The following is a 14,667-nucleotide window of genomic DNA, read 5'->3' on the forward strand; positions in this document are numbered from 1 at the left end:
GCAGATCGCTTTTTCGATGCACTTTGGCAGTGTGGACGTGCTGTTGCGCAAGATTTTGCAGAAGATCTTTTCTGAAAAAAGCTTCTTCCGAAAGAAGCCTGCAGTCTAGACGTAGCCTGAGATGCACTCGTGAGTTTAACCAGCTGTAGGAGGGATTGGAGTGGGGAGGGGGGGAGGGATTGTAATAAAAATCAAGAGGTTGCTCAAGGAAGCGACATGCATGCTAGATAGCACGGAGATTTCCATAGCAGTGGTGCCCTTTGCTCTCCTTGTAAATTTGTACCATGAGCCAGGACTGAGGTCTGGCGACGTGTAGGTCACTTAACAGGAAACTTCTGACATTCTTCACCTAAAACCTTTGGCTCCTGTTCTGTTTTTCCTGCACAGGAGAAAGGTCTATGGGCCAAACCTGATTGATGTGCCAGTCAAATCCTACCTCCGGCTGTTGGTGGACGAGGTACAAAGCTACAACGTGCAACTTGCCCTGTTGCTTTCCACAGGAGCGACAGAGCAGCTGTCGCCTACTCACACCTGGTAGAAATAGATTCTGTGCCAGCCAGGTGTGGTGATAGGCCCACTCTTGGTTAGGGAGGAAGCTGCTGAATATGAATGCACAAGAGCCTAGTGGTTAGGGATCTGGACTAGCTTCCGCTTTCTGTTGCTGATCTCTGGGGTGACCTTGGACTACCTGCTGCTTCTGTCCACTCCCCTGTGTCTTGTCTGATTAGAATCCCACCCCGAAGAGTTTACAAACTTTCTTACTGTGGGTATGTCTAGACTACATGGCTCTGTCGCCAGAGCCGTGTAGATTACTTTACTAGACATACCCAAATGAAGCGGTGAATTAAATAATCGCCGCTTCATTTAAATTAAAATGGCTGCCGCGGTGTGCCAATCAGCAGTTTGGCAGCACAGCGCTGTAGTCTGGACGCTCCGCGCTCGACATCAAAGGCATTTGTTGACCTTCCTGTTATGCCTCGTGGGATGAGGTTTACTGGGGAGGTCGACAAATGCCTTTGATGTCGACCGCGGAGCGTCCAGACTACAGCGCTGTGCCGCCAAACAGCTGATCGGCCCAGCGCTGCAGGCATTTTAATTTAAATGAAGCGGTAATTATTTAAATTACAGAGCAATGTAGTCTAGACATACCCTGTGTGTTTGCACAGCGCCTGCGCAGGGGAGCCCTGATCTCAGTTGGGGCGTCTCTGTGCTGCTCTAATACAGTCTTCTTCCTGGGCGCGTCTGCCAGCCAGAGGCTTTTCCAGCATTGGGCCCGTTGATACAACCCATTTCAGAGCCCTGGCGAGAAGATAGATCTCCCTTGGTCCACGGTTCCTTCGGGAGCTGACAGACCAACAGATGTTCTGGGGTTTGTTTCACCAGCTGAGAACCCTTCTTGACACCCGCCACTGTTTAATACAGTGACATGTCACGAAAGGTTAACCGGTAAGCATCACCCTTAACATTTAACCAGTAGGGGCTTTACCCCCGGCTTGCTCCCAGTTTAATTGGTTAACTGGTTAAATTCAGCATTTCACTGTCTAACTAATTAAACAGGATTTTGCAACCCTGGTGACGTGACTTTTTAGAAAAGACCTTCGTGAAACACCTGTCATGTTTCTCGTGTCTCCAGTCAGGGGCTGAGCAGGTGTGGGCCAGGTGACGGGTGTGGTTTGTTTTCTCTCCTCACTGCCTGTTGGTTTGGAAGGCTGCCAGGCCATGTGTTTCTGGTTCTCTTGGCCGGCAGGGGAAGTGCCCTTCTGCACTCTGTAGGGGCGTTAATGTGCCGAGATCAGAGCATCGGGAAGGCGACTGTGTCAGCAGATGCAGTTGGGCCTGACTTGATGGGCATGGATGAGATGTGAGAAGCAGGGAAGTCAGACCACAGAAGGTTACAGTTAACCGTGGTCAGGCTGCAGCATTTGCAATGCACCGGGACTTTAGTGTCTCCTAGGCTATGTCTACACTAATGTTTTTCCACAAAAAGGCTAATGCAAATGAGGCTAAGCATGGAATATCGTCGTGCCTCATTTGCATAATTAATGGGCACCCATTTTTGCGCAAGAGCCGTTCTTCCTGAAAAAATGGGGTAGAACGGCTCTTGCGCAAGAGGGGGTTTTTGCACAAAAAGGAGCCGGGGAGACGGCTCCTTTTTGTGCAAAAGCCTCTTGCGCAAAAACAGGTGCTCATTAATTATGCAAATGAAGCATGGAGCTATTCCACACTTAGCCTCATTGGCATATGTTTTTCTGCAAAAAGGCTATAGTGTAGACATAGCCCTAGCTCCAACGGGTGTGCACTGCAGTAGGTTGCGAGATATGGCTAGTGTGCCTAACCACTAGGCAAAGAACTGGGGTGGGAGGGGGGCTGTGACGTGCTCTGTCCACCTGTTCCCCCAGCACTGCCTGTAATGCCCAAATCTCCCTGTCCTGCAGCAAGCGGCAGTGTACCGAGTCTGTGAGTTTCTTTGTCCGCTGGCGGCATGAGCAGCAAGGCTGTAAAAGTCACCCACTTTTTCTCTCTTTCCAGGTGTTGAATCCCTTCTACATCTTCCAGGCGTTTAGCATCGTTCTGTGGATCTGTGACACTTACTACTATTACGCTGCCTGCATATTCGTCATCTCTGCGATATCCATCGGGCTGTCTCTCTACGAGACGAGAAAGGTGGGTGGGAGGCGTCCGCGGGAGGGGAGGGGCATTCTGCTGTCTGGTACCCATGGGGGGGTGACTCCGGATGCTGAGTTACTGCAGTTCTGTACCTGTGGAGCATCAGAACAGCCGTCCTGGCTCAGACCCATGGTCCATGTAGCCCTGTATCCTGGCTTCTGACAGCGACCGATACCAAGTTCTTCATAGGCAATGCATAGAACTGAGGAGCTGCGCCTGCCCCCAGTACAATCCCACTGGCCGGTTTCTGGCCTGAAACTGGCCAATGGGAGCTGCCTGTTTGAATAACAGGCAGCCAAGAAGAACCAGGCCCCTTCCCCTTGTCTCAGTTATTCACTCAAGCATATGGCCGGGCAAGCAGGCTGGGAAACGTTTTAAGCTCCGCAAGCTTTTAGCTCTGCAGGCAGGCAGCTGGTTTGGCTGCTGGCTAGGAAGTCTGCTGGCTACAGCCTGCCTCTGGCACCCTCCCTTCCCCGACTCTCTGTTCCCCGACTCAACATACCCAAACCCTCTGCTCCCCTCTTGCACCCAGACCCCCTCAAGATCTGGCACCCCAATCTCCTGCCCAGATCACAATCCCCTTTTACCCTACGTCACACCCCAAACCCTTGCACTCCAGTCCCCCTGCCCTAGGTCACAACCACCTTCTTCACCCAAACTCCCTCCCTGACTCCATTCTCCCTTCTGCACCCCAGTCACTTACCCCAAGTTCCCTTCTGTACCCAACTTCCATCCTAGACCCACACTTCTTCCATTAATACCATGGAAGAATGCAGCCCTCGACCACTTTCCAAAATTTTGGAGTGCCCACCTCCTGTGGAAAATTATTGTCCAGCTCTGCTCTATTGTATAAAAGGGAAAACAGGGGAGGGGTTGGGAGAGGCTGAAAAAGGAAGACGAGAGATGAAGAAACAAGCCCGAGATTGTAGACAGCAGCCAGATCTGGGGTGGATTCTCCGGCACGTGAAGTCTGGGCATCAGCCCCGAGGGGCTTTATGAAAGAGCCCCTCTAATGCAGCCAGAAGGCATGGCCTTGGTGCGGGCATCACAGGCTATTGGGGGCCTATATCGTCCCTTCTGGCCTTAATAGCCATGAATCCCAGCGGGGCGTCCATCCTGCCGTCGTGTGGTGCCGTTTCCCTTCTAGCCGAGCCCCCGCGGCGTAGCCCAGCCGGGTGCCGCCCCCTCCCTGCCCCGCCAACGGAGAGCTGTGTTGGATTCTTGCAGCAAAGCATCACGCTGCGGAACATGGTGAAGATGGCGATCGACGTGAGAGTCCGCCGGGCCGACGGAGGTGAGCAGCAGCAGGTCGTCGTTCTCCATGCCCTGTGAAAGGCAGGCACCTGCCGCGTGGGAGAAGACCAGGCCAGGCCTGTCCTCGCTCTGAGCAGCCGGGTCAGCGGAGGCGGTGCGGGTTGGGAGTAGGCCGGACCGGATGCTTCGCCTGTTGCACACAGGGTATTTTTGCGGTTAACTGAGCAACCGCTGGGAACAGACATGAAAAGCACCAGAGCAAATCATTTTAAGCCTTTAAAATGGTCGTTATGAACCAGTTAGTTCCAAGTTCAGCCTTGATCCTAGATGGAGCAGGCCGCCAAGTTCTTTAGTGGGGGTTTGGACTTGAATGATTAATCATAGAATCATAGGACTGGAAGGGACCTCGAGAGGTCATCGAGTCCAGCCCCCCGCCCTCAAGGCAGGACCAAGCTCCGTCTACACCATCCCTGACAGATGTCTGTCTAACCTGTTCTTAAATATCTCCAGAGAGGGAGATTCCACCACCTCCCTTGGCAATTTATTCCAATATTTGACCACCCTGACAGTTAGGAATTTTTTCCTAATGTCCAATCTAAACCTCCCCTGCTGCACTTTAAGCCCATTACTCCTTGTCCTGTCCTCAGAAACCAAGAGGAACAAATTTTCTCCTTCCTCCTTGTGACACCCAGGCTGATCCATTACTTTAAAGCAGGGGCTCTCAACCAGCGGTACACGCAGTCCTCCTGTTATACAGAGGTCTTCCAGGGAGTACATGAACTCATTTAGATAGCTGCTTGCTTTTACAACAGGCTACCTAAAAAGCACTAGTGAGGTTACTGTGTGCTAGAATTGCATACAGTGACTGAAAAACACTTAAACAACAACCTATAGTCTATTAGCACCTTAAAGACTAACAAAACGTGTCGATGGTATCAAGAGCTTTCGTGGGCACAGCCCACTTCTTCAGATGACTGGAGTGTTAAAAGTCCAGATCCAAGAATAAATGACTGGTTTCTGGTGCTCTGTCCACTGAAATGTGAACGCAGAATGTATATCCCAGTAGATTTATTTTATAACGATATGGTAAAAATGAAATGCTCAGCCACTTGCCAGCAGTCGTGGTCTGGGGTACGTTGTATTTTGATGTCTAATTTTGGAAGTGAGTCATTTTTAAGTGGGGTAGGATTTGGTTACACAACACAGATCCAAGTCGGGGATAGCAGTCTGATGGGGTCGAGAGCCATCGCTTTAAAGGGAGAGGGGGCAGGAAGGACTCTAGGAGGGCTAGTCCCCAAGGTACGTGCCGTTAGTGGGAGTGACTGCTAAAGTACAAGACACACCTGCCTACATACACCCAAAGGGTGGGGATACATGGCCAGTTTTGCGTCTCCAAGGTCCTAACCCAAGGGCCTGGGGTCTATTCCCAGCTCTGTCACTGACCTGCTACATGACCTTGGGAGCCTTTCTCAGGGCCCCCCTCTGTAAAATGGGGGCAGTGCCATTTATCTCCTTTGTGGGTCGCTGTGAGAAGTGCCGGTACCGAGCACCACGTGCCTGCTTGTTGCAGTGGGAGGAGTCTCTGATTGCGCTGTGGCTTGCCTGCCTTTGCAGAGGAGGTGCTGGTGAACTCGTGGGACCTGGTGCCAGGTGACTGCATTAGTGTCCCCACCGAAGGGTTCCTAGTCCCTTGTGATGCCGCGCTGCTCACCGGGGAGTGCATGGTCAACGAGAGCATGCTGACAGGTGAGCAGGTTCTACGTGGTGGGGTGGAGACCCCTACTGGCCACCCATCAGAACAACAAGCACTAGCTCTGCAAGGAGACATGTAATTAGGGCAGGCACCTGCTCTGCTACTGACTCCCTGTGTGACCTTGTGCATGTCACTTAGGACCAGAACTTCACAGGTATTTAGGCACCAAAGATGCAGGCAGGTGTCTAGCTGGATGTTCATATGCACCTTGGTGCCCAGCTCCCCATGGGAGTTGGACACCTGGGCATTCTTGAAGATCCCTCTGGGCACCTGTCTTCATCTTTCAGGACCTTGGTGCCTCAGTTTCCCACCTGTGCAACAGGATGACAGCCCTGTCCTGCCATTGGGAAGATAATACACTTGCAAAGACTGTGAGCTGCTCAGGGACTCCAGCAATGGGGCCCTTCTTGGCCACGAGGGTGGATCCAGCCAGCAAGGGGGTTTTCGAACAGTGGGTGGGGGAACCAAGAGCAGGACGGTGGGTTCTGAAGGATTCTTCACCTGCCCTTGTTCTCCCCACTGCCACGCGGGGAGAACTCAAACAGAGAGGGGGGGGGAGTGGAGAGGGAGGGGGAGCATGTGTGAGAGAGAATATGTCTGCCCATAGCCTCAGTGACCGGCTGATTTCTCTCCCATAGGGGAGAGTGCCCCAGTGATGAAGACGCCTTTACCCAACGGACCCCAAGCTGGCCACGTGGTCTATTCCCCTGAGGAGCACAAGCGGCACACGCTGTTCTGCGGGACGCAGGTCCTCCAAGCCAAGTCCTACGTGGGCAAGGAGGTCCTGGCTGTGGTGACACGCACAGGTAGGTGCATTTGGGAGCCAACCGGAACTCCTGGTCCTTAGGTCCCATCTGGGCTGTAGCGTGACCCAGGAACTAGCCCGCCCAAGGCCACCACTATAAGAGGGTTGGACAAAGAACTCCATTGATTCATGGGGGGTAGGTCCATCAATGGCTATTAGCCAGGGTAAGCAGTGAGGGTGTCCCTCGCCTGTTTGCCAGAGGCTGGGAATGGGCGACGGGATAGATCACTCTAACTCCCTGTTCGGTTCATTCCCTCTGGGGCATTCCAGGGCATAGGGCGAGGCGGATCTTTGGTCTGACCCAGTCTGGCCGTTCCTATGTTCAAGTATCATTCCTCCCTGAATGCGCCACATGGGGCTGGTTCTGTTTGATCCTGCCCAGACGAGAGGCCATCTGGAGTTCTCCCCACCCGATACACCTCTGTGAGCGGCTCCGCTGTTGGCTTCGCTCCGCTCCGCTGAACAGAATGTTCTTGGAAGCCAAAATCAAGTCTTGCCTCCCTGTGTAGCCTGGCACCGTGGCAGAGCAGGTCTCGTGCTGGCCCCTGTACCATTCCTAGGCCGCTGGCGGCTCCTTGCTCTCTGCACTTAGCCTGCTCTCCCCTCGTGTTCTCTGCAGTGCCCTCTTTGGGCCCTCCCGCTCCTCAGGGAGAGCTGCGGGCTGTGCCGTGCTCGCTGACCCTGCTCGGCATTTTCCCCACGTGTTTCACCAGCTCGCACCTGCAGCCGGGAGACTCAGATTGCCACCCGTGCGGCTGGGGGTTCCCTGCCGCACTGGCGGAGGTCGGCTGGAGATCAGCTCTGCTGAAGAGGCAGGAAAATCTTCCCTTCTCTCGGGGACAGTGGCATTTTAAGTGCTATGCTGTCTGGGAAAATGTGGGCAGGTGACTCACCTCAGCGGCTGGCCCTGTGGCTCTTTCGTAAGGCACACCCAGCCCCGGGAGGTAGGAATAGACTCCTTGCACAGATGCACACACAGGTGCAGGCACAGACCCCCGTGCACGGGCGGTTGGGGATCCCATTGGCACAAGAGCCGAGATCACAGCCTGTCAGAGTTGACTTGGGAGCTGGGTTGAGCCGTGCCCCCTCTGCAGAGTCATGTGCACCGAGTGATCGTGTTGGGTGTAGATTCAGGTTTCCAGCTGTGTTGGAAGGGCCTGTCTGCTCGCCCGGGAGCTGTTACGTCAAAGAGAGTCGTAGGCCTGCTGCTTTGGTTCTCCCCAAATCGGCGGCTTTTCACGCCACAATTCCCAGGGCAAGTTTCCAGCTCCGTAGCCATCTGGTTTCCCTCTCTCTCCCAGGGTTCTGCACCGCCAAAGGAGACCTGATCAGCTCCATCCTCTACCCCAAGCCTGTGCATTTCCGGTTCTACAAGGACGCGGTGAAGTTTGTCCTCTTCCTTGCAGCTCTGGGTACGTCCGAAAGGGGGCGGCATTACAAGCACCAGGAGACTGGAGCTCAGCGTCCAATTAACGGACGACTCCCTTTTACAGCCGCCCGCTCTCTCTCTTGCAGCTCTTGTTGGCACCACCTACAGCATCGTCATTTTGATTAAAAACCAGGTAAGCCGCCGGTGACAGGAAAATCTCTCTCTCCTCCTGGCTCCCCCCCCAAGCAGCCTTTGATTTGGCTCCAGGGCTTAGACTAGAACCAGGCCAGACAAGTTGGGCTCGTTAAAGACGCTGGCGCTGGAGCAGCCCTCGACGTGGCTTTGCCTCCAGTCTTCTCTAGCGGCCAGCTCTGCAGACTGCACCTGGATCTGCTCTGGATCCCTCCTGGCTCTCTCATCCAGGGGCAGCCCGTGAGCCTAGGCAAGCTAGGCAGTTGCCTATGGCGCCGCTACCCCGGGCGCCCGATGATGACGTCAGGGCCATTGACGGCCGTGCAGGCAGGGGCAGCGATTGCGCCTTCCGTCTAGGGCGCCAGCTGCTGCAGCCGGCCTCGGGCTGCTCCTGCTCTCGTCCCCACTAGTAACACGCATCCTGCAGCTCAGGAGTTGGCTGACCCAGAATAAACCCCCAGTTCAACTCTCCTGGGCTCTGCATGGCTGATGGCTTGACTGAGGAAGGCAGCAGAGGTGAAGGTGCTAAATTTAGAGCCACCCTCTTTAAGCGGGGGGAGACCTGCAGGGGGGCCCGGCTGCAAATCGTCAGATCGCAGCAGGTGCAATGAGCAAGCCTGTGGCAATGCCGGGGCCAAAAGGGAGCTAGGGCTTCTGGCCGCCTGCATCACATTGGGAGGAGTTTTTCCTTTCTGCTGTCTCAGGGGAGGTTCTGCTGCTTTTGTGTCTCCCTGATGGGACAGGAACTGGGAAATCCCAGGGACTCCCAACCCTAGGCTGCCAGTGAAGAGCTGGCCAGAAGCCGGTTGGTTTAGCTCAGTGCTTCTCAACCTTTTTTATAAAGTACCCGTTTAAAAAAAATTAGAAGTACCCCCAGTCCCCACAGTTTTCAGACACTCACAATATTTTTCTATCATTGCAACACACGTGTTTAAACAACTTCATCGTAGCCGGGCGAGCGATGACATTTTTGGGTGTAAAAAGTGCAAAAATAAGAAAGCGCTGTAAAACTTGCAACAAATTTTCTGTTGTGTTGACATCCCTCCCAGACTTCTCTCGAGTACCCCTACGGGTGCTCGTATCACTGGCTGAGAAACACTGGTTTAGCTTGATTAAATACAGCTGAGACGCATGGGGCGGGTGTTGGTGCCTACTGGATCATCTGCTCCCGATGCCGATCCGATCACCCGTGCTGCACGGTGGATTGGTGTGTTGCGCAGAACCCCCTCTGCCCAATTTAAACTCCGCTCTCGTGTGCTCTTGCCTGGCTGTTGCCCGTGGACAGGTTCCTCTCCAGCAAATAGTCATCCGCGCACTGGATCTCATCACGGTCATTGTGCCCCCGGCCCTCCCCGCTGCGATGACCGTGGGCACCATCTACGCCCAGAACAGGCTGAAGAAGCAGGGCGTCTTCTGCATCAGCCCTCCCCGGATCAACCTGTGCGGGAAAATCCGCCTGGTCTGCTTTGACAAGGTGAATCCTCTGGCACGCCCACCGCTGGGGCTGCAGCTGGCTTGACCGCCTGCCAGCCTGGGGGCTGATCACGTTGTCTTCTCCTGCTGGCTGCAGACAGGGACCCTCACGGAGGAAGGCCTGGATGTCTGGGGCGTCGTTCCCGTGGAGAATAGCTGCTTCCTGCCCATCACCCATGAGCCCCGCCGCTTGGCCGACGGCCCCTTGTTGTATTCGCTAGCCACCTGTCATGGTGTGTCTCTGCTGAATGGGCAGCCCATCGGAGACCCCCTGGACATCAAGATGGTGGAATCTACTGGCTGGGTAAGAGGGAGAGGAGTCAGGGTGCGAGCAGAAGGCTTTGGACTGATTGTTGGGGCACCGGGGAAGTTTGGAAGCTGCAAGGGGAGGGGGTGTTGGCTTGCATCGTCTGTGGGTGGTTTGTGGACGGGAGGAGAGAGCGGCCGGCCTTCTGTATCCCTCTCAGAGCCCGAGGGCCCTCTCCCCGCCCGTTTCCTGTCACTTTACGCCCTACCCCAGCAGTTGGGCCATGGTGGCTCTGGGGGCCAGGCTGGAAGAGCCGCGTGGTGGGGGGCTGGAGGAGGGAGTCTCACGCGCCTCCAACAGCCGCTTCCCCTGCCCACGTGGCTGATTTTGCCAGAGGAGACGGGGCAAGAAGAGCCTCCTTCCGTCCCACCCAGTTAAGATGGCGGCCTGGCTTGGGCTCCACACTCTCCGCTCCCACCTCTACACTTGGGGATGAAGGGGACACGCCGCCAATGGCCGCTCCCCCTGCCCATGCAGCAGTGATGACCCCGCTCCCTACAGGGGGCAGCCTTGCTGTGGCGTGTGGGGGGGTGAGGTTGGGGCAAAGGGGTGTTGGGTAAAAAGGTCAAAGGGCATGGGGTGTAGGAGTGGTGGCAAAGGGTTTTTGGCACTGAGGAGCAAGGGGCTGGGTTGGGGCCAGGCAGACAGATATCATTTTATTTGCATATTTGCGTGTTCATTATTTGCATAATGAATATGCAAATGTGCAAATACGATGTTACCAGTCTGCCGAACGTTTGTGAATGGGTTTGCCGGTCCCTCGTGTAAAATAGGTTGGGAACCTCTGCCCTACCCGACCCCACAGACTCTGCATTGCAGCCTCTGTCCTCCTAGCCGTTCGTGCTGCAGAGAGGGCGCCATCGGGGCATTGTGAGGGGTGGCCACTGGTGCCACGCTCTGGCCGTTGGGTACGGAGAACGCTCAAGAGCCCCCTAACCGAGCTCAGCCAGACCTATGGTCTGAAGACACCGGAGTGCGGCACAGGAAAGAGCGCTAATAGAGCCACTTTCCAGGAAGTGAATTCTCGCCGCGTGTCCAGTTGGCCTCACTTTGTTCAGTGAATGTTTCTGTAATAATTATAACCCTTAAAACAAAGGGAGAGGACCAAAGTGGAGGCAGCGGTGTAAGAAATATGAGCCAGTGGAGATTAATTAACTTTGTGAAGGCATTTTACAGTAGAGGAAGCAGCAATAAGTTTAGCCAACTGAGCCCAGTGAAGAGTACAAGAGGGGAAAAAGAGGAAAAGGGGAGGGTTTGAACAGAAAAGAACATAAAGGAAAAGCTTGACCCGTATGTAAAAATGTTAATGAAAGTGAGTTCTACTGTGAGCTCTGTAGCCAATTTCTTAATTTTATACTTGATTTATTGTGTAGTGTTCGGATTAACTAACATGTCATCTCATATTTGTAACTCGTGCTTTGGTCTGTACAGGATTTAAATGCTTGGGGATTATAAACTTAATTGTGACTTTAATAGACCTGGTAGGAGACTAACTAGGCCTTGTACTTGTGACTGTCTGTGTGACCCTTGGTCTTTGAGAGTCTCTAGGAAGCGCATGTGAATCAAGTAGTAGCATTGGCATGCACAGCACATTTCATTAGGGTGTGCACCCAGGGAATTTTTTTTTTTAAAGGCGAACATTTATTGACTACTCAATCATAAAGGACGTTATTTTTATTCATCAAACAAAACTAAAGAAACTAAAACTTAACTAAACTTAATTGTTTTTAAATTAACAACTAAACTTTACTTAAATACAAACTTAAGTATGGGACATTGTACTTCTTAGTTTGTTTTTTACATGTGCAATTTGGCGCTTATTGCATAATACAGCAATCCATACTTTAAAACTAAAAAAGCGTATCATGCGATTAAATTAAAACGCAAAGCCCCCTTTTTTTTTTTTTTTTTTTTTTGGAGACATTACAGGGTTACCAGATAGTCTTAAAAAAAAAATACTGGACACACCTCATAGCGGGGGGGGAGACTGGCCGGTAGAAGAGTGGGGTTGGCTGGGAGGAAGAGGGGGGCAGGAAGCAGAGCTGGCGGGGGTGAGGTCGAGTGCTGGCCAGGAGTGATCGGAGGGAAGAAGAGATGGCCAGTGGGAGCGGGGCTGGCCGGGGGAGCTCAAGAGGAGGAGGAGGGGAGAACTGGCTGCTGGAAGCAGCGCTGGCGGAGGGTGCAACGGGACTGGCCAGGGAAGGCTGGGAGGAGGAACTGGCAGGCGGGAGGTAGAGCTGGTGGCAGGGGCGGGGGTTGGATGCAGCAGGGCTGGCCAGGGGAGATCGGGAGAGGAGGGGAGAACTGGCCACCAGAAGCAGGGCTGGCAGTGGGTGCAGCAGGGCTGGCCAGGGAAGATCAGGAGAACCAACCGGCCGGCCAGGTGGGGGGGTGGAGGAGGGTATCAGCCGGTGGGGAGTGGGACTGACCCAGGCAGTGCAGATCCCAGGGCACTCCCGCCCCCTGCACAGTCCAGGTGAAGCGCGAGTCAGTCCGGCTGCGGCTCCACCGCATACTTGACCAGCGCACAGGAGCACGGAGCGGGCTACCCCTCCTCCTCACACACAGCCAGGGCTCCCAGCGCCGATCGCGCTCCGCCTCCCAGCCAATCCCCCAGCCAGGCTTCCAGGCACCCAGTCAGAAAACCAAAAAATACCGGACATTGCACATGTCTGGTATTTTCTGGATTTTTTTTTTACTGGACAGCGCCCCAAAAAACTGGACTGTCCGGTAGAAAACCAGACACCTGGGAACCCTAAGACATTAGGGTGTACCTGGGCACACCCAGCACACCCCGTCCGCACGCCAGTGGGAGGCAGAGGTGATGATCACTGTTAAGCTTGTAGCTATAGTGACTGGAGCCACATGCGCGGTAGTGCAAGGCCACATTACTGCATGCACGTCAAATAAAGCAAATGGCTCCAGCTGGGAAGGAAGTGGGGTTTTGAGCAGGGATGGGAATGACTAGTCAACTATCCGAAAAGCAAATTTCTATCAGAAAAGAGGCAGCGGGGGAGGGAGAAAGGGGAGTGCTTCAAAGTGGCAGCGCCTCACAGACCTCAGGCTGTGTGGCTCTGCCACTTTGAAATATCACGTGCAGCCCAGGGCCAGTTGGGACTCCTCTGCTGACCCCATGCTCCACGTGGTGCTGCCGCTTTGAAATGCCGTGTGTAGCCCGGGGCCAGCTGGGAGTCCCCAGCTGACTCCAGGCTGCATGCCGTATTTCAAAGCAGCAGTGCCATGTGGAGCGTGTGGTCAGCGGGGGACTCCCCTGCTGACCCCGGGCTCTATGCAGCACTGCCGCTTTGAAATGCCACGTGGAGCCTGGTGCCGAGCTCCCTGCAGCGTTTCAAAGGGGCAGCACTGCATGGAGCTGAGTCAACGGGGGAGTCTGAGTCCCCAGCTGACCCCCTCCTCCATGCAGTGCTGCCACTTTGAAATGCCGCAGTGAGCACAGGGCCAGCGGGGAACTGCATGAGTCCCCCACTGACCCCGTGCTCCCTGCAGCAACACTTCAAAGGCGGAGGTGCCCTTATTGACTAATCGAATAGTCGATGAAAATTGCATCGACTATTCGATTAGCCAGTTCATTGAAGTTTTACATCCCTAATCTGGTGGAGCAGAGCAGAGGGCTGGGAGCCAGGACGCCTGGAGTTTATCCTGCCTTTGGGAGGAGAGCGAGGGTGGCTCCTATCCTTGCACAACCTGCATTTGTTCCCCACGTCCCTGCCTCTTGTGTCTGCCAACCCAGTGCCCTTCCTTGCTGCAGGTAACCCTGTCTGGGCCAGCCAACAGGTGCTGTAACAGTTTCTAACCTGTCTGGGGCAGCCTAACTTGTGTCCCCCTTACTGGCTGGACCTTACCTCACAACCTCCTGGTCTTCCCTGCATTTCTTGTCAGCTCTAAGCCAGGCACAGCTGCTGTACGGTTGCTGACACTTTCTGCTTGCTGTTTTAACTTCCTGATTTGATCCTGTGCAAACTTTAACCCTCCGTTCGGTTCTTTGACTTGTTTCCTCATTTAACATCACATAAAGGCCCCCGGGATCATGGCCCGCATGAGTGAACCGTCTCCATAATCAGTGACATGTTTTCACACACAAGATTCAAGAGCTCTTTTGTTACGGTTTTCAGCCATCATTCCTTCTAATCCCTGAGCTTTGGTATTTTGCTGCTTTCGCCTGTGCTGTGACTGGCCTTCAGCCCAGAAAAAGAGTCCCTTGTAATGAAGCTATATATTCTTCAAGTATGGCTTTATGCCCAGAAAAGTAATTTGCTTTTATTAGTTTGTTAACCGGTTATTTAAGGCGTTTTGCCAGCATAGCCCTTATTATACGCTTCCCTGCCCAACTAGGATAGCCTGTTGCATGTGTACTTAGGACTGCTAGACCCCCCAAACCCAGCCCCTGTGAGATGGCTGTCCTGAATCCAAATGGCCCGCTGCACCGTGACAGATTGGCTTGGCCGGGGCTGGCCCACAACATTTTGGCACCTGAGGCGGGGAGCTCAAATGACGCCCCCATGCCCCCTTTTCTCCTGCCTGCCTGTTGTGTCTCTTGTGCCCTCCTTCCTCCAGCACAGCACTCCCCCATCCCTGTGCGTCTAGAGCAGAGAGAACACATCTGCATCAGCAGCAGACACAATTTTCTACACTCTGGGTCCTAGTGGTCCCCCCTTCCCCCCACACACACACAGTTTGGCACCTAAGGCGGCCGCCTCAGTTCTCCTCATGGTAATGCAGCCCAGGGCTTGGCTAATGGCTCCTGGCCAGTTTTCCAGCTATTGACTGAAAGGTACAGCCCACTGATTGGCCACCCTTGGGGTTTAATATTAAGCAAGTTTGAGAGA

At 54.0% G+C, this 14,667-nt stretch overlaps 1 protein-coding gene across 5 annotated transcripts in view; it reads left to right on the forward strand.

Annotated features, from left to right (window-relative positions):
• Positions 1 to 14,667, forward strand: part of ATP13A2 (ATPase cation transporting 13A2) — an 86,581-nt gene that overhangs the window by 40,041 nt on the left and 31,873 nt on the right. For 4 of the 5 annotated variants that reach the window (XM_089773018.1, XM_075906749.2, XM_014569586.3 and 1 more), the window contains exons 8-16: positions 388 to 457; positions 2,530 to 2,664; positions 3,895 to 3,961; positions 5,536 to 5,667; positions 6,313 to 6,480; positions 7,781 to 7,891; positions 7,995 to 8,041; positions 9,326 to 9,514; positions 9,611 to 9,817. In XM_089773018.1, the coding sequence (XP_089629144.1) occupies positions 388 to 457; positions 2,530 to 2,664; positions 3,895 to 3,961; positions 5,536 to 5,667; positions 6,313 to 6,480; positions 7,781 to 7,891; positions 7,995 to 8,041; positions 9,326 to 9,514; positions 9,611 to 9,817 (1,126 nt within the window). The remainder of the gene's footprint in view (positions 1 to 387; positions 458 to 2,529; positions 2,665 to 3,894; positions 3,962 to 5,535; positions 5,668 to 6,312; positions 6,481 to 7,780; positions 7,892 to 7,994; positions 8,042 to 9,325; positions 9,515 to 9,610; positions 9,818 to 14,667) is intronic. The other variant, XM_089773019.1, reaches the window with a different exon arrangement.

This window comes from Pelodiscus sinensis, chromosome 24, assembly GCF_052426305.1.
Source record: "Pelodiscus sinensis isolate ZL-2025 chromosome 24, ASM5242630v1, whole genome shotgun sequence".
Taxonomy (NCBI): domain Eukaryota; kingdom Metazoa; phylum Chordata; order Testudines; family Trionychidae; genus Pelodiscus; species Pelodiscus sinensis.